General features: G+C 43.1%; 1 protein-coding gene across 1 annotated transcript in view; it reads left to right on the top strand.

Annotated features, from left to right (window-relative positions):
- LOC115080269 (vomeronasal type-2 receptor 26-like) overlaps nt 1-18,851 on the top strand; it is a 113,583-nt gene extending 94,732 nt beyond the window's left edge. The window contains exons 4-6 of the mRNA XM_029584423.1: nt 7,685-7,912; nt 10,441-10,567; nt 17,687-18,851. Coding sequence (XP_029440283.1) covers nt 7,685-7,912; nt 10,441-10,567; nt 17,687-18,582 — 1,251 coding nt within the window. The 3' untranslated portion in view covers nt 18,583-18,851. The remainder of the gene's footprint in view (nt 1-7,684; nt 7,913-10,440; nt 10,568-17,686) is intronic.
- The last annotated feature ends 3,803 nt before the right edge of the window (nt 18,852-22,654 follow it).

Genomic DNA, 22,654 nt, shown 5'->3' with positions numbered 1-22,654 from the left:
CACTCCTAAAGCCACACCCATCACTAGACGCCTCACCAAAATCCACACCAACCCTAACATACCCTATACCACAATCACACTCATTACTCTACTCCTCATCAATGCACAGTCGATCACCAAAAAAATTCCAATCATCCATGACATACTCACAGACGACCAACCAGACATATTCTGTATAACCGAATCCTGGCTGAAACACTTCGACACAGTCCTACTCAATCAACTGCCCAGAAATACATACAACATATTCTCCATACCCAGAAGCAAAAGAAAGGGAGGTGGCCTACTATTCCTAGCTCACAAAAAACTTAAATTTTCTTCCCACTCCCTAAACTTACCACCTCCTCTCGAGACCAACCTATTCAAATCAAAACATCTCCAAATCCTCCTCCTCTACGCCCCACCTGGATGCCTACAGCACAACCTCTCCACCCTAATTGAATCCATCACAACCCACATCAACTTACAAGAGCCAACCATCATACTAGGAGACTTCAATCTCCATATCGACTCCCACCCTCCTTCTCCCACCAGCGAACTACTCCTATCCACCATGTCTGCCATTGGATTCACCCAAATCATCAACACGCCCATGCAAAAATCGGGCCACACCCTGGACTTAATCTTCCTAAACAACAAAATATCCGCAACTGGACCACCCTCCACATCCCCCACCCCATGGTCCGACCACAGCCTCATCCAAGCCAAGCTTCAACTCCAATCGAACCCACAAAAAACAGACAACCGAATCATCGAATTCACCAAACCATGCTCCAGTGAAGACATCGCCGAACTGTTACCGGAGGCACTAAAAACAATCGACCTAAATGATGCCAACACCGCCACAAACTCCTGGATATCTATCAACGCAGACAAAGCCAATACATTATGTCCCACGATAAGAAAGGAAATCAAACAATCTACAAAGCAAAAAGCCCCATGGTACACCCCAGAACTGAAAACCTCAAAGCGAACACTGAGACAAACTGAAAAACAGTGGAGACGAACCCCCACCTCAAACCTGAAAGACAAATACAGAACGCTACTACACAACTATACAACAGATCTCAACACAGCAAAGCGCAATTTCTACACGTCAAGAATTCATGATTACCAATTTAACCCGAGGACCCTCTTCGCCTATGTCAAAGACCTAACCAACCCCATCCAAAATGACACAACGCCAAACTCCAGCAACATCTCCATCGAAAAACTAGCACAATTCTTCAAGGACAAAGTCGACAACATCATTGCCAAGATTCCCCAAACCCACAACGACCCAACTGCCATCTCCCCTCCCATCCACATATGGTCACAATTCGCACCCGCTGCTTCTACAGAAATTGAACCCATCATCAAAAAAACCAACCCTGCATCCCACCCCTTAGACCCCATCCCCATCAAAACCCTAAAACTCATCAGAGAGATTATTGTCAAACCAATAACTTACATCATCAACTTATCCCTCGAACAAGGAATTTTCCCAGAAAAACTCAAAAACGCCATCATCAAACCAATCATCAAAAAACCTCAACTCGACAAATCAGACCCAGCAAATTACAGACCAGTCTCTAACCTCCCATTCTTAGCAAAAATCATAGAAAAAACAGTCAACAATCAACTTACAGACCACCTTGAAACCCATAATATTCTCCAGCCAGCACAGCATGGTTTCAGAAAATTCTTCAGCACTGAAACCCTCCTCCTCTCTCTCACTGATACCATCCTCAGAGGCCGTGACAAAGGCAAATCGTTCCTCCTGATACTTCTTGACATATCAGCCGCCTTTGACACCATCAATCACAGAACACTCCTCACCAGACTTAAAGAAATTGGTCTTCAAGACACCACAATCCAATGGTTCAAATCCTACCTCTCAAACAGATCCTACATCGTCAAGACAAACTCATCTGAATCCTCTCAAGTGCCCCTCACACATGGGGTCCCACAAGGTTCTTCCCTATCCTCAACTCTCTTTAACATTTACCTCCTCCCACTATGCAAATACCTTTCAGATGCAAACCTCACCTACTTCGTCTATGCAGACGACATACAAATATTACTCCCCATAAACAAGTCCATTCAACTCACCATGGAAAAATGGAACAACCTCAGTGCAAATCTATCCCACTTACTATCCCAATTATCACTATGCCTCAACCAAGCCAAAACAGAAATCCTTCACATCCACGACGACCGTCCCTCTTCTCCCCTAAAGTGCACACCCTCCCACTACCCAGGAAACTCAATCAACCCGGGAGTGCCACAAATCTCACAAATCTCACTCACACCATCCACAAGAAACCTAGGCGTAACAATCGACAGCCAACTCAACTTTAAACGACACATCTCCAATACAATTAAGGATGGAGTCTTCAAACTTCAAACTCTGAAAAAACTCAAACCTCTTCTCCAAGCGCACGATTTCCGAACAGTCCTTCAATCAATTATCCTCTCAAAACTCGACTACTGCAACTCCCTTCTCATCGGCCTACCAGAAATCCACATCAAACCCCTCGAAGTTCTACAAAATGCCGCCGCCAGAATCATCACTAACAACAAAAAATCCTCCCACATCGCACCTACTCTCAAAGAACTCCACTGGCTACCCATCACACAAAGAATCCATTATAAAACCCTCACCCTCATGCACAAAAAAATACACAACAACAAAATGAACTGGCTAAACAACGCAATACATCCATACCCCACACAAAGAACTCTCAGATCCACCAACACTGGCCTTCTAGCAGTCCCTAATCTCAAATCTGCACACCTCAACGCAACCCGCAAACGAGCCATAACAATAGCGGGACCTACCCTATGGAACACCCTCCCCACCTGTCTCAGAAACGAACCTTCATTGCAAGTCTTCAAAAAAAACCTCAAAACATGGCTGTTTTTAAAAGCCTTCCCACCTGACCCTTAACCTGCCCGAACACAACACACCACACCCCCTACACAGACTTCTCACCCCCCATGCATCCCTCCCTGACACCAACTTCCTCCCACCCAACCGTCCCCTCCTCCCTCACCTCACCCCTCCTTTCTACCCTTAATCCTAAATTATTTTTATCAACAAGTCATTTATGTACATATGTTATATTCTATAACCTATTATTCTATGTGCTTCTGTTATAATATGTTATAATTGTTATATTTGTTACCATGTTATAATGTAAAATAGGGCTGATATCGCCCTATTCTCTTAGTTATCTGGAAACCGATTGAATGTCGGTATATAAAAGAAATAAATAATAATAATAATAATAATAATGTTAATATCATCCATTTGTCGGTGTTTGCTGTAGAGTATAAGAATCCTAAGGCGCTGTGTAACTGTGCATGCACTGATTTTATATGCAGAACTTGCTGTAGCTACATAAGCTGGATTTTATGTTATCACTTATTGTTCTATTCTCTGCTCCAGCCTGTCCTCCCCATCCCTGGGAGAACCTTTAGTTATGTGGGCGCATTATATGTGTCTGTCCCTAAACACACAGCTGAGAGGTGGAGTTATGTTTGTGGCCCCTCCCACAATAGAGAAGAGGTTTACCTAAACATTAAAGTTTCTCCATGTGGGGGGAGGTGGTCAGAGAGGGAGAGGAGAAGTGACAGCCCACAGAAAAGTGATCTATGAGGTCATGAGGAGTTCTCAAGCCCTTGATGGCAACGTTCCAGTATTAATAAATTCAGACGTATGCATAGGAGGTGCTGAAAGGGAAGCAGAGTTATGTATACTGAGTGCAGAAATCCAAAGGGGTGGAATACACAGAGAGTTATATTTTGATGTCCACAAAGCAGGAAAGTGACCTCAGTGTGATAATATCTGATGATTTCAAAGTATGGAAACAGTGAGACAAGGTTATTGCCAGAGCTGGAGGAATGCTAGGGTGCGTGGAAGGGGACAGAACTAGTAGAGAATAGGGAGTGTGTTTGCCATTGGACAGGCCGCTGGTGAGAACTCAGTGGGAGTATTGTAGAGATGTGCATGCATGAAATTTTGTTTTATTCATTCATTTCATTTTCATGGGGATCAATATGCTTTAGATTGTTTCTTATGTGTGTGTTGGCGAGGGGGGGGTGGGGCATCCCTGGTCACTTTGCTTCATTTTGCTTCATTTTGTTTGTTTATTTTTGGTAAATAATGCACCTCTTTACAAATAAGTGCACTATTGACCAATTATTAAATGACCCCACTGATCAAGCAAACCCCCCTCCATCCCACAATCCCAGCAACAATCCCTGGGTCTAGTGATAAACCCAGTACAAAAAACTTCTAATGCCCTCCTACAACTCAGAACAAAATATTCCTGGGGCTAGGCCTCCTACGTGAGGCTAAGCATAGTCAATGTATCCCTGAGGCCTAGTGGTGGAAGGAGCGGGCCTCCGTTGCTCTTGTTGCCATTTTTCAACCTGTGTGGAGTGATTGCTGGAGGGGGACCGCACTCTGCTGATTTGATTTGGTCTTACTCGGAAGTCATATACATTTCCAAGAGCTAAAACGGGTCACATTGGTTAAAAGTTTGGAAAGCTCTGATATAGAGAATGGCAACCAAAATGATAAAGGGGATGGAATGGCTCCCCTATGAGGAAAGGCTAAATAGGTTACATCCCTTTAGCTTGGAGAGGAGACGGCTGAGAGGGGATAGGATAGAGACCTATAAAATCATGAGTGGAATGAAATGGATAAATGTGAATTGGTTATTTACTCTTTCAAAAATATGAAAACTAGGGGGCACTCCCTTAAGTTAGTAAGTAGCACATTTAAAACAAATCCGAGAAATTACTTCTTCACTTAACATACAATTAAGCTCTGTAATTCAATGCTGGAGGATGTGCTAAAGGCAATTAGCAGAACTAGGAAGAGAAGACCATAAAATGTTATTAATCAGATAGACTTGGGGAAAGAAATTACTTATCATTGGGCTTTATTTATTTAGATTTTTGTATTCTGCTTTTTGCACTTTAAAGTGGATTATATTCAGGTACTGTAGGGATTTCTCTATCCCCAGAGGGCTCATAATCTAAGTTTTTACCTGAGGCAATGGAGGGTAAAGTGACTTGCCCAAGGTCACCAGGAATGACAGTGGGATTGAACGCTGGTCTCTCTGGTTCATCTCCCACTGCTCTGAGCACTCATTAGCAGCTATCTATCTGCTCTTTGGGATCTTGCCAGATGCTTGTGATCTGGATTTGCCACTGTTGGAGATAGGATGCTGGGCTTGATGGACTCTTGGTCTGATCCAGTTGGGCAATTCTTATGTTCTTACCTAGTCTGTCCATCCACCCAACCAATTTAGATTTACAATTCCTATCATACCCTCAGAAATCTCCTACATTTATCCAGTGCATTCTTGAATTCAAATACTGTTATTTTCTCCACCAAATCCACTGGGAGGCTGCTCCATGCATCCACTCCTCTCTTTGTAAAGAAATATTTCCTAAGATTATTCCTGAGGCCACCTCCTTTCCTTCTCATCCCATGAACCCACATCCTAGATCAGCAGCATGAGCAGCTTCCTGTCAGATACCACTTCCTCCCCCACCAAAGTCACGTTGCCCACAAAGAAGCATCTCTCTTGATAGAAGTCATAGCTAAAGCAGCTGGCAGGAGAGACTCTCTGCCCACCACCCCAGCATAAATATCTGTGACATGCTATCTCGCATAGCCCATCAAGGATATGGGTACCGATGCCCTAGCATATTGGGCAGACCTAGCCAATGAGGCTCAGCACTATCTTTGTTTCCCAACAACCAGTGGTCCCAGTGAAGTGCTCACTGCAGACACAGAAAGGTTCACTTTCAGGAAGTTCTGGCAGGGGCAGGTTGCTCTCAGGGCAGCAGATACATGACGATGATGAGGAGGAAGGGCCACATAACAAAGCAGGATGAGTGATGGGTGAGCTCATGCAGGCAACTCCGGGGTTCTGGCTGCAGTTCTGGCTCCTGGCCCGATCCTGGTCTCGGCTATCACTGCTTCCATCTCCGTTTGTTGGGGCCTGGGCTCCCTGTGAGCCACTTCTTTGCCTGAACCACCGCAGGTGGGGCCTGGGCTCCGTGTTATCCCGGGTTTCACTTCCAGCTCTGCTCTTCCCAACCAAATAATTTTAGTAGCTTCTGTGTGACATCATGCGTTGGCATGCACAGACATATCATGATATGCACCTGGAACCTCTGATATTTAATAATAGAGTGAGATAGCAAACATACAATTGTGACATCATACGTACATGTACGGATATAGATAGATATAGAAATAGCTGCAGTATGTAGATAGATAGATATAAATAGATAAATAGAACTAGATATATAGATGTAGTTTTCTTTAACTGTAACTGGATGTTGAGGCACTGGATGTACTTTGATAGTAAAGCTTAATCCTGTGGCCTATGGAGATGGAGATGAGACTGACATATGTTGAGGGCCAGGAAGGGGAAAAATGAAATTGTATTTTGATTATATAAGGAAGAGTTTTGTAAAATAATCTTCTGCAAGCCACAAGATTTCCCCTGCTCTCCTTGAAGACAGGGATAGGAAATGAATTTCAGCATTAACCAGTTAAGTCCCTCTGATTCTCTCCTACCTCCTGAACCTCCCATGTTTTGGTGCTAAATAGAGCTGCTTGGTAACCCTACATGACAATGTGCAGCCACCCTGCACGGGCCAATCTCCCCCTGAGGGCTCTGACCAGCTACATAATAGGGAAATGCATTCATTTCATTTCTCTGCCTGTGTGAATTGTGTACACACCTAAGGGTATATGAATGTGCATAAAAATGGAAACATTGGACATTACATTTTTATTTATTTATTAACTTTTTAATACCGACATTGGTGGGGCACAACATGCCGGTTTACAATATAACTGAAGGAGGGAAATCCAAAAAAACCAGGGTGGGGGGAGGGGAGAAACTGAGAAGAGAGAAGAACGAGCAAAGGGGAGAAAAAAGGATACATGCAGAAAAATGCTTTTGCATGCTTAAAGTAATCAAAAGAAATGCAACAGCATGAAAATATAAATAAATAACGCTATAAATAAAGGGAAGACAAAACAAGATGAACTCAGTTTTCTGAGCTTACCCTGTTACTAAATAAGGTGTTTCTGTGAAAATGAGTTGCTCTATTTCAGCATTTCACCTTCTAGGACTTTCTCCACCAATTGCTCGTGGGTTTTTTTTCATTTTCTCATCTTCTTTCTTTCTTTTTACAACTATGCACAGTTTCAAAATGAATGATATTTTACTTCTATAATCGTGACTAAACTTGTTCAAATCTAAACTTAATCATTTAAAAAATATATATGAAAATAGGTTCTGGGTGTGTGCAGGAAAGAATTCTTCATTCTTCATTTTCTCCTCTTTTGTTTCATTTTGTTTTTTTACTACTAAATTTCATTTTTTCTTTATTTTTGTATATGCTTTAGCATGCGTACAACTATTTATCCAGTGCTAGCTTTAGCGCATGATAAAATACTAAAAAAAGGTTCTAAATTAATTCCTGTGGTGTTTTTCTAGAATGTTCTTTTCTAAATGACAATTGAATCACCAAATGCTAGGGAAGTTTTCATGTCATTTCAACACAAAGCTGAGTACTAAAATCGGGTTCACTCTGCGGGTGCTTAAGCTATGGGTGTAGCCCTGCTGTTAGGGGAATTACTGAAAACAACTCCCTCCTTTTTCAGCTTCATCGTTATCTGAAGAACGTCCGCTTTAAGAACAGTCTGGGTGACGAGATCTTTTTTGATGAGAATGGAGACCTCCCCATTGGTTACTATATAATAAATATGGCCGGTCTACGCAATGGGACACAAATGTCTGAGATTGTTGGGAGTTATAACCCATATGCTCCTCAGGGGAGGGATTTCACCATTGATGAGAAGGCGATTGCGTGGGATGGCGAGTTACTCCAGGTTAGATTTAAGTGACATTAGAACATGATGGAAGGAACTGTTTCCTTGTGATTAGAAATGTAGAAACCCAATGACAGAAGAAGAGCGTATGATCCATCTAGTCTGCCTTCTGTCCAATTTATCCAGCCCTACAATTCCCATCTCTCCCTCAGAGATCCAATAGCAACATAGAAACGCTGCCCCAAATGCTGGTGCTTGATAAAATAACAGAGAAACAGAATTTCTAAATCTGGGTGGGAAGAATAATGCAGGTAATATGTTCAAAGGAACCTGCCATGCAGGGCTCATTCCCTCATCCTGCAGGCTGTCTGTGGACTGATGCTCAGAGGCTTCCAGCTCATTCTCATCTATCACTGGTTTACATCATTTCCTACACTCAGGGCCAGATTTTAAAAAGCATTTACATGCGTAAATCTGGGTTTTACGCATGTAAATGCACTTTACTCGAGTAAGTGGGCTTTTGAAAATTGCTACAATATATGCCATTGAATTGTCCATAGGATTTACTCAAGTAAGTGCACTTACTCGAGTAAATGGCTTTTGGAAATTGCTACAATAGTAGCTACATTTACGCATGTAACTCCTTTTGAAAATTACCCCCTCAGTGCACACAGTGCAATGTTCGGACTGAGCTCGTTCTACACTTGATACCATTAACCAAGTACAGAAAGAATATTCCAACTAAGAGTACATGAGCAGTGAGTGCACGTTAATATAATCTGAACATGGGGGGGTGACGCACAAAATGGAAGGTGATAACAATTCTGAGAACATTTCCATTTATCATTTTCAGGTGCGCTAATCACCCAATGGTAACCTGTACAATCCCTGGTTATCCTGTTTGGCATTTCTCTCCTGATACCAAGTGAAGGTCACAGATAGAGGGCACGATGCAATATGAACGTGTAGAAATTAGGCGCTGGTATTGAGCGCCTGTTTTCCTAACACGTGCACATCCACCTTTCCTGGGCACGTGATTCAATATGTTAATGAGGTGCCGTGCAATAAAGGACACGCTAGGGATCAATTGTGCGTCCCTAGCACCTCCTTGTCATCGGGTGCCCAGGAGATGTGGCTGTGTGCAGTTTAGGAAAATGGACGCTCAATATACGAGCATCCATTTTCCTAACCTGACTGCTGGTAAGGCTTTTTTTTCCTGATGCTGAATTCTGCTTTTTTGTGGCGGCCTGGAGTGCGTCAAGATGTTACGCCAGCTCCAAGTTAAAAGGTGAGCATCAGGTGTACAGTCATTTTTTGCATAGGGAGTGATAGCTAAGCCTCATCTACATGGCATTTACATATGATAAGCGCTATGAGCTAAGCGCTTGTTTCGACACGATAATCCCATTATTACAGGAGTTATTCTAGTACCTCCAAAACACGCGTCCAACCGCACGTCAGGCTGTGCGCTACACTGAGCACACTATATTGCGTCAGCCTCAGAGAGATGGTGTGAGTTCAGTGTTCATAACCAGCCCTTTATCAGGAATGACAGCAGAATGCTTCCTCTCTCCTCCACGCCACCCGATATCTCTGTCTCTCAGCCCCTCCTACTGGTGCATCCTCTGAGATCCTGAATCTCCGTGTGCAGCCTTCTGCCTCCCGCTATGCTGTCCTGCATAACATTGGAGATCCACCACACGTTACCCATGCTCTGCCTAGCAGTGAGGAACAGGACTCTGTCTCCCATCCTGCATGGCCCAACACAACCCCTACACATTCTGTTGTCCTGTGCTGGGCTGTGAAAGTGGATCTTTGTGATCCATCACATGAGGCATGCTGGCTCCATGGTCTTTTCCTTCTCGGCATGGTGCCACCATCTGGGTGTTCTCCCAGGCCAGCAGGCCCCATTTTGCCGAGGAAAGTGTGAGATACTGCAGCTACAGCATCTTCTTTCCCTCACTACAGTGCCCAATGAGGCTGCTATCCTGAGCTGGCCAGGCCTGCCTTGTGCTCTCTTTGCTCCAGGGCATTGGTTCTCATCTGGTGATTTCACACCGCAGCTTCCCCATGTGGCGGATCCCAAAGCAGTAGAAGAAACAGGTCACAGACAGATGGACAGGACATGGAAGTGAGGCTTTATTAATTCATTTTTAGAAAGAAGACCTAAAAGTAAACTCTGAAAGATAACAGTAGGCTACAAAAGCATCAAAGGTGCTGTTTTTATACCCTGACTCTTAGCACTAGAGAAACTATATAAATTTAATGGAAAAATCAAAGGTTTATTCTCTTACTGCTGATTCATTTTATTAATTTTAAGTGTAACCTGTATAATAGCTAGAAACATTGCCCAACATATTGCCAGATCAACCAGATTGTCTGATTCCAGATTTTAATAAAAGTTTGTTTTTTTTAAATCAAAGAATGACTCCTAACTCTCCACAAATATAACAGGATATGTTGGTTGATAATATAAAACTAACTTATTTGAAATGGCTCCTATCTAGACCAAAGAGTAACAGTGCATTTAAAAAGTGACAGCCTAGTGTTATGTCAAGTCATCCAGATTTTATTTTCTCAATGTTTAGTTACCTGTACGTGCCAAATGCAGTGACAGCTGCCTTCCTGGCTTCAGCAAATTACACAAGAGAGGAGATCCCGTCTGCTGCTATGAATGCATTCCCTGTCCAGAGGGAGAGATCTCCAACCAAACCGGTGGGTGATATCATCTGATCATGCGGCATGACCTATCTCCACAGCTCTTTGAAATTATGAAGCTGCCAAAGATTATGCAGATAAATACATTTTCAGGGGGCACAGCCAGTTATTTCCCAGGCAGGCCTGGCTGTCTCTCTTTATTTAAAGAGTGAAGAAAAAATGTCCAGATCCAAATATTCTTGTTTTTCATCTATTTTCGTTGTGCAGAAAGTTTGTAGTATTATGGCTTAGATGCCTTCAAACTGTAAGTGTGCTTGTGCTATGGAAATATCCAGTTTATGTTTTGAAAATTCAAATTCTAATTTGATTGGGTCCTGACACTCAGCAGATAATAAGTCTTACAATGCATTAAAAATACAATACATATGCAGAATAGATTTCAAAGGGACTTCTTTGAGTAAAGTGCTGTTTGAATTGCAGAAATGTTCCTTTAGAAAATTCAAAGGGGTAAATAATTTTGACTTTGTAGTGACCTCATATAGTGCCGCTAGGGGCTACAAGCTTTTTGAATTAAGCTCTAGGAGTCGCTAGGTCTTTTCTAATCACTGGTCACAGAAAGTCAGTGATTCTTCCATGTGAAGCTGTCACGCATATATCTATAGAATAGGCTTAAGTCCACCTTTTAGTCGAGTATCTGATAGGTCTTTATGTTACCAGTCTGTGTGCAGTCCACAATCAGGTCGTGCCGGGCTTTATTTGATAAGATGTCTTGTTCTGTCCGACACTGCAATGTTTCGGAGGACACTCCTTCATCAGGGAAACAGAAAATGCCGGCAGGTTAGGACTGGTGGACAACTTGAGCTATGTGGAACGGTCAATACTTTATTAAGACCAAGACTTCATTAACGATGCGTGATGAAATGATCTACCTGCTGCATCTGATGTAAGCACAAAGAAGAGAGGGATCTGGGGTCATCATATTCAATGACCTTAAGATGGCCAAACAGGTGGATAAAGTGATGGTAAAAGTCAGAAAGATGCTTGGCTGCATAGGGAGTGGAATGGTCAGCAGAGAAATGGAGGTGAACTTGCCCCTGTATAAGTCCCTGGTGAGACCTCATTTGGCTACCTGAATGGTCAGTGGTCTTTGTTCCAAAGCTTGTGGGGATAGACTTAAAGATTTATACATGAATATCCTAGAGGAAAGGGGAAAAAGGAGATATATGATAGAAATATTAAAATATCTCAAAGGTTTCCATGCCTCTATCAACAGAAAAAAGGGTCATGAGATGAGAGTGAAAGGGGGTAGACTCCGGAGTAATCTTTGGAAATATTTCTTTGCAGAGAGGGTAATGGAATGGCCTCAGTGGAGGTGGTGAAGACAAAAATGGTGTCTGAGTTCAAGAAAGCATGAGAAGAATACCAGGGTTCTCTGAGGGAGTGATGGGAAACGTAAAGCTAAATTAGTTAGGTGGATTGCAGACTAGATGGGCCTTGCGGTCTTTTTCAGCCCTCATGTTTCTATGTTTCCATGAAGCTACTAGAGGCCAATTTTCACTTTATTTCTGCAAACCCCACCTCTCCTCCCAGGAAGGGGCCTGCTTTCCATTACAAGGAATCCTTTCATTATCTTTCCAACACTAACGTCCCCCACATGCTATGGAAATCTGCTTGCCCTTACAGCATTTCCCCCAGTGCCACTGTCTTCTACCTGACTCATTGGCACAAGGAGTATGGAAAGGCTTTCTTATAAAAGCAGACAGCTGTGAACTATCACGGACTAAAGATGTAACCATCAGCTCATCACCTCACCAACCTGAACCCCTTACAATGGAGAAGGAACCACACAAAGCTTTCCTTTAGAGTCTGAGTAAAAGCACCTGGTGAGAAATGTCTCTGCCAAACAGCAGCTTCCTGTCCAGACATACACATTAAAAAATAAAACATGGAGTACGATGGTTACACAGAGCTAAGGTAACCCTTTGGAGCACAACACTCTGAAGGTTTCTAATACAAAGCGGACAAACGATGACTCAGATGAGTGTACAGTGATGAAAGAAGAGCTTCTCCCTCTTCTCTAGAAGGTGAAGTGCTTAGGCCATGGGCCTAATGGAAAAGGCTTCAGAAAATGAGGTCATCATCCACATGTGCCTTGGAGCTCTAATATTCAATATTATGTTTGCCAACTCTACACACACATATAAGAAAGTATTATGCATATACCACAAAAAAGTGGCCTTATATATGCAGTATATACGTCTGATAAAATGTACACATATACAGGTTCCATGCTAAACATTACTTTATTTTTAATAAAAGTATGCATGCTAATTTTCTGTGCATTTAAACAGCCCCATATACCCGTAACTACATTCCCATTAGGAGGTTTAAGTTCAGCACCATAGTTTGAGGCAAAGGACCCCCACTTAGGAAGCCTAACTTCCAGCCACAAGAGGTGGACCTACTTTTCAGGGAGGTAATGAAGGTTCTGTATGGGAAGGAGTCAGGGAAAGCTGGATTGTACAGAAAGGAGCAGATATGGGAGGAAATCTGCCAGAAACTGAATGAAGCCTTCCACAAGAACAACAATGCACAGGACTTCAGCTACAAGCGGTGAGACCTGAAGCACAAGGTCAAGGAGAACCAGGCAGGAATGAAGTTCTGAGGGGTCCTTCAGCCAGATAACATTCATCTCTGCAGAAGATATAGTCCTGGGCAGCAAAGGGGAGGCTGCAGTGCCAGGGGCTGGTGAGCAAGATCACCTCACGGTCAGCACAGAGAGAAAGTGAACACTTATTGTAAGAAAGACATTAAGGTACTTGCATTTAGGACCTACTGTAAACTAACTTTATATGTACTGTATATATGGAAAATAGAATCAGGAGAATAGCCATATATTTTCAAATTAATGTTTCAAGTGTTTATCACAAATTTTTATTACAGCTTACAAAAATATAAAGCTTCATTATTACAGTAAATACCACTCACCAAAGAATGTCATACACATTCATCCATCTCAATCACAGAAACAGAAACAGAGAAAATGATGGCAGAAAAGGACATAATTGCCCATCCCGTCTGCCCAGTAAGCTCACATCCAGTTTGGTTCACAGACTGTCAGGGTCTAGGCCTTGTAGGTTACTTGTTTGAGATCAGTTTTTATTTATTTTATTTTATTTTTTATTTATTTAAAAACTTTTATATACCGGTATTAGTATGCATACATCATACCGGTTTACAATGTAACTTTAAAGGTAGAAATTACAATGAACAGGGAGGGCGAACAAGGAGGAGTATACAAAGAGCAGGAGGTGGAGGAATTAAAGCAATAAATAAAAACTGCAACGGACTATTTACAGGAATATACAAGGCGTAGGCAAGATACTTGCAGAAGTCGGTGTACTTAATCAGGGTAGGCTTGTCGGAAGAGCCATGTTTTAAGTTTTTTTCTGAACTTGGCGTAACATGGCTCTAGCCTGAGAGTGGTAGGGAGGGTGTTCCATTGTTTAGGGCCTGCAATGGATAGTGCACGGTCCCTAGTAGAGGAGAGGTGGGCTTTTTTCAGAGGGGGAATGGAGAGGGTGCCTTTGTTGACAGTGCGAGTGGGTCGTTCAGTGCGTATAGGACGAAAGGGTTCATCCAACCAATTGGAATTGTGCGAGTGGATGGACTTGTGCACTATGGTTAGAATTTTGAAGAGAATTCGGGATGCGATGGGGAGCCAGTGGAGTTCTTTGAGTATTGGGGTAATGTGATCAGCTTTCCTAGTTTTCCATTGTTCTTTGCTGTTGTGGCAGATAACACTGCTGGGATAATCCCACTTGTGTCATGGTTACTTGTTTCAGGGTATATGTGTCTCATCGGTAAGTCACACCCCCCCCCCCCCCCCTTGATCATTTGTATACCTAGACTTCCTCTTGTGCCATTGGATTCACATTTTGCACTGACGTCACCCCTGTGCCGGCTGGGTTTCCCAGTCTGCTCCCCTTTTTTCCCCTGACTATATAGTTCAAGTTATAGTTTCTGCTGTCAGATTATAAAATGTCCTCCTTGGAGCTTCATTCCATGACCTCTAGTTCTCCTTGTTTCTTTCCAACAGAAGAGATGTGTTCTTAAAGTTGCGACATTTATGCCTTTTAAGTATCTGAAGGTCTGTATCATATCTCCCCTGCATCTCCTCTCATCCAGGGTGTACATATTCAGGTTCTTCAACCTCTCCTCAAAAGTCATTTGATTTATACCGCCCACCATTTTGGTCACCCTTCCCTGGACCGCCTCCATCCTGTCTCTGTCCTTTTTCAGATACGGTCTCCAGAACTGTACACAGTATTCCAGGTGAGGCATCCCCAGGGACTTGTACAAGGGGATTATCACTTCCTTTTTCTTACTGGATACTCCTCTTTCTATGCAGCCCAGCATTCTTCTGGCCTTGGCTATCACCTTGTCACATTGATTTTTAATCTTCAGATCACTAGACACTATCATCCCAATGTCCCTCTCTTGCTCCGTGCACATCAGTCCAATCATACACAATCCAAGAACAGACAATACAAAAATGCTTATAACAAAAAAATGCTGTATAAAAATCACAGCTTATGTATAAAGTGCATATAACAATTTCACAACTTATAAAGTGCACACATATTAAATTCAATTCAACTGACAATGTATTATGCTAGAGATCATGCACATCCAAAAATCAGTTATTTATTAGTTAATGGTTCATTAAGATTGTGATTTATTCATGTTGTGATGCTGCTGGCAGCCTCTCACCTCTCACCGGCCCTTAACAAAATGCTTGGAAATAACCTGCTCAGAGAGGCAGTTACTGTCCTTAGCAAAAGGCTTAGGGATAACCTGCACAGAGAGGCAGTTACTGTCCTTAACAAAAGGTTTAGGGATAACCTGCACAGAGAGGCAGTTACTGTCCTTAACAAAATGCTTGGAAATAACCTGCACAGAGAGGCAGTTACTGTCCTTAACAAAAGGCTTAGGGATAACCTGCACAGAGAGGCAGTTACTGTCCTTAACAAAAGGCTTAGGGATAACCTGCACAGAGAGGCAGTTACTGTCCTTAACAAAAGGCTTAGGAATAACCTGCACAGAGAGGCAGTTACTGTCCTTAACAAAAGGCTTAGGAATAACCTGCACAGAGAGGCAGTTACTGTCCTTAACAAAATGCTTGGAAATAACCTGCACAGAGAGGCAGTTACTGTCCTTAACAAAAGGCTTAGGGATAACCTGCACAGAGAGGCAGTTACTGTCCTTAGCAAAAGGCTTGGGGATAACCTGCACAGAGAGGCAGTTACTGTCCTTAACAAAAGGCTTAGGAATAACCTGCACAGAGAGGCAGTTACTGTCCTTAACAAAAGGCTTAGGGATAACCTGCACAGAGAGGCAGTTACTGTCCTTAACAAAAGGCTTGGGGATAACCTGCACAGAGAGGCAGTTAGTGCCCTTAATATATGGCTTGGGGATAACCTACACAGAGAGGCAGTTACTGCCCTTAATATAAGGCTTGGGGATAACCTACACACGGGTCGATACTGTAAGGCCGCGGTAGAAACAGTGCGGCAGTGTCAGGCGCACCCTTCCTCCCCGCACGCACAGTTCTCTTGACCTAGCGCCTGATACTCTCTTCTAATCGCATGCAAATGCATGCCACGGCTGTGAAGCGTTAGGGAAGGGTTATGCCCGCGCAACCCATTTTACTGTATAGGCGCTTAATACAGCGCCTATACAGTAACCTGGGTGCGCTGGTACCTGTCATTTCAAATGTCATTTCAAATGACATTTGAAATGACAGGCACCAGGAAGTGTAAAAAACCTGTCGGAGGGCCGCGTGGGTCCAGGCGGTCGGCAGGCGGGTTCCGGGGGGCGGGTGGTCGCGTGTTAAATCTAGGCCGGGTCGCACAGGCGCTCATTCATCCACTGCCGGTGGGGGCTGCCTCTCCGGCAGCCCCCACCGGCAGTGGATGAATGCGCGCCTGTGCGACCCGGCCGAGATTTAACACGCGACCACCCGGCTCCCGCCGCCGCCCGCCGGCCGTCTGAAACTAACGCGCGTGCCGCCGCCGCCTGGAACAGTGGATGAATGCGCGCCTGTGCGACCTGGCCTAGATTTAACACGTGACCACCCGGCTCCCGCCGCCAGCCGTCTGAAACTAACGCGCGTCCACCCGCCGCCGCCGCCTGGAACAGTGGATGAATGCGCGCCTGTGTGACCCGGCCTAGATTTAACACGCGACCACCCGGCTCCCGCCGCCGCCGCCCGCCGGGTTTTATGTGTCCCACAGCATTACATTTTCTCGATCATCTCTGTATCGCTTTTTTTTTTATTGTTTTATTGTTTTTGAGTATCTTAAGCGGTGTCGATGGATTTGTTACTAGACTCACAGTCCTAACTCCTACTAGGGGGAGGCGGTAAACTAACACGTTAAGGCCGCGGCAAAACAGCGGGTTACTAAGGAGATAATATCAGCGCCCGTTACAGTATCGGTGGGGAATAGCTAATTCCTTCATTATACAGCTAATTCGTTCATTTACATGCTGCGTGCAGAAAGGGTTATGTGTCTATTTTACGAAGCGCTAAGGACGCGTGAAACTGGAGACTGTATCGCTGGATCGCCTTACTCGTCTGTATTGTGCCCTCCCAGCACGTTACAGACGGGAAATCTTCAACCGCACGTTACTGTATCGACCTGACAGAGAGGCAGTAACTGTCCTTAATATAAGGCTTGGAGATAAACTGCAGAGAGAGGCAGTTACCTTTCCCTTATCTGCAAAAACTAACAGTGCAAAGGTGTTATTATCTCAAGTGAACCCAGGATGCAGAATGTATTTGTGTTTTGCATTTTCTCATCCCAAAACACCCCAAAATGTCCATTCAGCACATTCAATAGTTTATATGGTGAGAGGAAAAATGCACAACTATTTTCCCAATTGAATTTGCATTGTCCCAAAATATCAGGAAAGTAAAAGTGCAAACTTCCTTTTACCAGCATGAAATGTGACTAATCTTTTAATAATTGCTTCCAAAATACTACAGCACCGTAAATTCTATGATGTTCTAAGCTACAGAATCAAAGAATCCCTAAATATTAATAAATGTGTTCATTTGCGGATCTGAAATTGAAGCTGTCTGTGAGATGCTGACTAAATATTCTCTCTTCTCAGATATGGACGCCTGTACAAAGTGCCCAGAGGACAAATGGTCCAATCAGAAGAGAGATGCCTGCATTCTAAAAGTGATAATTTTTCTGTCCTTTGAAGAACCTTTGGGGATAGCTTTGAGTCTAATCAGCATTTGCTTTTTTCTCATCACTGCTGTCATTTTGGGAATCTTCATTAATTACAAAGACACTCCCATAGTGAAAGCCAACAACCGGGAACTCAGCTACATTCTCCTTGTTTCCCTCATGCTCTGCTTCCTCTGTTCCTTGATATTCATCGGCCGTCCTGAGGACATAACCTGCATTCTCCGACAGACTGTCTTTGGGATCACTTTCTCCATCTGTCTCTCCTCCATTCTGGCAAAAACCATCACTGTGGTCATGGCCTTCCAAGCCACCAAGCCGGGAAGCAAGCTCCAGAAATGGATGGGCTCCAGGGTCTCAAACTCTATTGTCCTTTCCTGTTTCCTTCCTCAAGCCTTTTTGTGTCTTGCCTGGTTATGCACTGCTCCTCCTTTCCCATATCATAACATGCAATCAGAAACTGGAAAAATACTAATTGAATGTAATGAAGGGTCAATAACTGCATTTTACTGTATTCTGGGTTATCTGGGACTTCTGGCTGGTGTCAGCTTCTTCATAGCTTTCCTAGCAAGAAATCTGCCTGACAGCTTCAATGAGGCCAAGTACATCACCTTCAGCATGCTGGTGTTCTGCAGTGTTTGGGTGTCCTTCATCCCAACGTACCTGAGCACCAGGGGCAAGTACATGGTGGTGGTGGAGATATTTGCTATCCTGGCCTCCAGTGCTGGACTGCTGGGCTGTATATTTATCCCCAAATGCTACATTATTCTGCTGAGGCCTGAAAGGAACAACAGGAAGTACCTAACAAAATACTAGAATGATTAATATCTGTTTAAATGATTGATAAATGTAATATTATTTGTATTATTTGGCCAGTTCATATTGATTGATCTGTGTTTTGCCCAGAAATGCATCACTGATCCAGAGCATAGTCATTTTCATATTTATATTAAATTCAGAATAATGTGTAAATAGATTCTGAATAAAACTTTTTTTTCTCATCTAGGAGGATATGATCACCATATTTTAAATCATTCTGTACTCTATTTGTACAATATCATTTTAGAAGTTGTCACCACCATTCACCACACATTTTACGCAGTATAAATCTCTTTTTAAAGACCTGTATGAGAAATCTATTATTGAAACATTTCTTTCCATATTCTTCCCAGTAGCTCTAGAAACACCAATTATGCACTAATTATGAATTATAATAGCCATGTACAGGATAAATTCGGACAGGCCCAGACCCTGCTACAGCAAAGGAAGGAATTTTACCCAGGTGAACTTTAAACTGCATTGCATCAGTGGAAAGGAGAGGCCTTGTCCTAAAGCAGAGAAGGATGCCTTATCAGATGTGCCTGTTTGTCAGATCCTGTGCAAATAAAGAAACCAGACAGAAGAGACAATACGACTTAAGATCCTAAGCAAGTGTCAGGGACATTCAAGTAAGCAAGCAGAGACCCCCACCTGTGCGAGAAAGGGGGAGGAGCCTGAGACAATGCTGACCCTGACTCACAGCTTGGCATGCCAACGTGACAGTTTCCCCCCCCCCCCCCCCAAAGAAATGGGAAGGGGGAAAGGACTTGTAACATGGCAGGGCCCCTCCTGAAGTAATAGGGAGGGGGGAAAAGACCTGCAATGAGGCAAGAGACCGTCTACCCACCACAAGGTTATGCATGAGCTTCTGAATATTTATCAGCTGGGAAGTATAAGACAGGAGGCAAGGAGGAGAAAAAGGGGGAAAAGAACCTCCTGGCAGAGCGACCCTTATGCCAAAAGGGAGCAGAGAGGCAAGCCATGGACCCCAAGAGGAAGAGGAGGCACAAATCCTGAACACAAACCCGAGAAGAAAACACTGACAGCGAGAACCTGTGCTGAGGTGTCCCTTGAAGCAAAAGGAGGGTCCGAGGTCGATCAGATCTCCCTGCTGTCACGAAGGGTGAGAACCAGACCAGACAGCCGGCAAGCACCAGAGCCAGAAGCCTGCATCCTTCCAGCACAGCCTGCCTGCTCTGCCAGCACCAAGCCAGGAAGCAAGCCTCTCCCCTGCCTACACTCTCCAGCTCTACAGCCGGAACCTGCTTCAGAGATGAACAGAGGAATCGCCTGAACGTTGGAATCAGGGGTAAGTAAGTTAGCCACAAGTATTAATATCATAAGCAGGCTAAGGTTTACGGCATGTTTAGTTACCACCCATGATACAGAACTTTCTTTAGGGAAAACTGGTGCTTAGTAGCAAGGATGTTAGAGATAGGAATTGTTATTTTCTAAATGCTATGTCCTGCCAAATCTGATAAATTAAAGTTTATTTCTGAGGAGAATACACGTTGTCTTTTCCCTGACTTAGGATCGCATGTAAGGTGGAAGGGCAGCTGGCAGTGTCTTGTAGCAAACAGATCCCTGCACCCCCAACCTGCCTACAGTGAACTAGCAGTACAGCCCTGATTCACAAGTATCCCTCTCCATTTCAGTGTTGTTGGGCAAATACCTTGATGACCCAGGCCCTATATATTGGAAATAGTCATTAAGGAAACTAATCACCTCACTATTCTCTATCACCCGTTCTTTTCCTTTTTCCAGTCTCAGCATCTCACTTGCTCCAGAAATATTTCTGTATTTTTCCATTGATCACATGTAAATATCCATCCGTTCATTTAATCCTATCCTTCAATTCATGATCTTAGTATGTGCATGATCCATTTCCTTCACTTACTTCTCCGAACTGATTTCTTACCACTGTCCTGAACAAATTTATAAATACTTCTGCAAACTTAATTTCAGGACTGATCCTTCTTTGATCTCTCACGGTGGCTCATCTCTTTAAAGAACATTCAAGTTAGCCTTATTAACACTGATATTTCATTATGTTATACTTTAAAAAAAATGTCTGAGGCCAATAATCAAAGGGGTTTATCTGGATAATTTGTGAATTGTCCGGATAAACTCCAATATTTGAATATCTTGGCCATTTATCCAGATTAATCTTCTCTGAATAAGCCATCAACCCAATAAAACGTACCTGATAATGTAGAAGCCTTCTATTTATTTATTAGGTTTTGTATACCTTCACTAAGACAATACATCGTAACGGTGTTGCACGCCCCGGCCGCATCCGCACCGCGGCCGGCCCTACTCACCTCGCTATCCCTTCCTCCAGTTCTGGGCACTCCTCCTCTGCTGCCGCAGCCAGTTTGCAGCATCCCTGGCTCCCCCGCTCGCAGTCTCCCATGCAGGCCTCATAGCGGAGCTCCCGTTGGGGCTCCGCGTCATCGGCATCCTCGGCCCTGCTCCTAGGTGTGCGCGCGGCTGACCTGCATCTCTTTAAAGGGCCAACGGCGGGAAAACCCATGGGGGCACACCCCATTGACGTTACCTAGGCCGGATACTTAAGGCGAGGTTCTGCTTCCTGTTCCTCGCCTTGGCAATTGGGTCAACACTCCGTTGTAGTTTGTTTGCCTGCTCTCGTGTCTCCTGTTCCAGTGTCTTCTGTTCCAGCATCTCCTGTTCCTTCATCTCCCCAATTCCCTGGTAGTACCCTTCAGACTGATCTCACGGTACTGACCTCTGCCTGTTCTTGACCACGTCTGATCGCTGCCTGGAACCGACCTCTGCCTGTCTACTGACCACATCTGATCGCTTCGATCTTCCGAAAGCTTAGTCTGAAATGTACCCTAATGTGAATGTCTTTGTTGATTTATTGAAACTTTGTTTGTACTAACTATATTAAAATAAAGAATAATTATTATCCCTAACTCTAAAGTTACAGAACAGCTAATATGGAACATTCACTCATTTGTTTTTTTTGTTTTTTTGCTATCCCTTACTAAAGTGACAATAATTCGCGGAGTCACTTTAAAATTATTTTAACTAAACCTATATAAACTTACTTAAATTGCAACGAAAATCATTACATTCACACTTCCCAAACTTTCCTATACTTTCCTATACTTTCCTATACTTAGTAGGCCTTAAGTGAAGAGAACTTAGTCAGCAGTTCCTCTCCATTCAATGGCCAACTCCTAACTGACTTACTCTATGAACTGTCACTTGCTATTATTGCAAGGTAATCCCTGCTCTTGATGATGTATTTCTATCAAATAGTTCTGGGCTAATTGTTTCTCCCTTTTAATATTGTCTGTTAGTTCCTTTTTAAATTTTTATTACATACTGATGTTCTTGTTTATTTTTAGGTAGCTTTGTTAATTTTTAATAGATCACTAATTTTAAATTCAGTCTTTGTGCTTTAACTAGTTTTAATACTCTTACACTGGCCTCTTTTCTCGTATTCAAGGAAGCCAATGACACGGGTCCCTGGATACGACATCTCCTACTAGCTTGGTTAAAGGGATTAACGCTAAGCTGATGATGATGCGCCCGACTATACTATGTTTTCTGGGGGTGGCAGTCTATACCAATTGCTCTTTTTAGAAAGATATTTCTTTTATTTTTATTTCCATAAAACATTTCCTTACTTTTAAAAAATTGTCTCATTACTATTTAATTTTCCTTTATTTATCAGTGTTGAATACAATTTATATTTTTTTAGTTTAAATTTTGTTGGTCTTGGAATTCTTATTTTTATGTTCCTGTACTCCTTATATTTTTCTTTAAAGGTTTCTGCTTGTAATTTCCTTCCCTGTTTAATCCCCTGGGTCTAAACATAACTATTACAAATAGAATAATTAAAAGCCTTTGCAGAGGATGTTTGCTACATTTGTACAGGTCAATAACCTTCCCTAACCTGCATGCTACTCTTATTTCAGTTTAACATTGGCTAATTTTCCTTATTTTTCACTAAATTGGTGCCCCCCCCCCCCCTTCAGAAATTGTGGGAGGTTCATGACATCACTAGTAACTGTCACTGCAACCTGCCTGAACTTTTCAC

Source organism: Rhinatrema bivittatum, chromosome 19 (assembly GCF_901001135.1).
Source record: "Rhinatrema bivittatum chromosome 19, aRhiBiv1.1, whole genome shotgun sequence".
Taxonomy (NCBI): domain Eukaryota; kingdom Metazoa; phylum Chordata; class Amphibia; order Gymnophiona; family Rhinatrematidae; genus Rhinatrema; species Rhinatrema bivittatum.
Note: the sequence above shows the minus strand (reverse complement) of the source record. Positions and strands in the feature narration are given on the sequence as shown.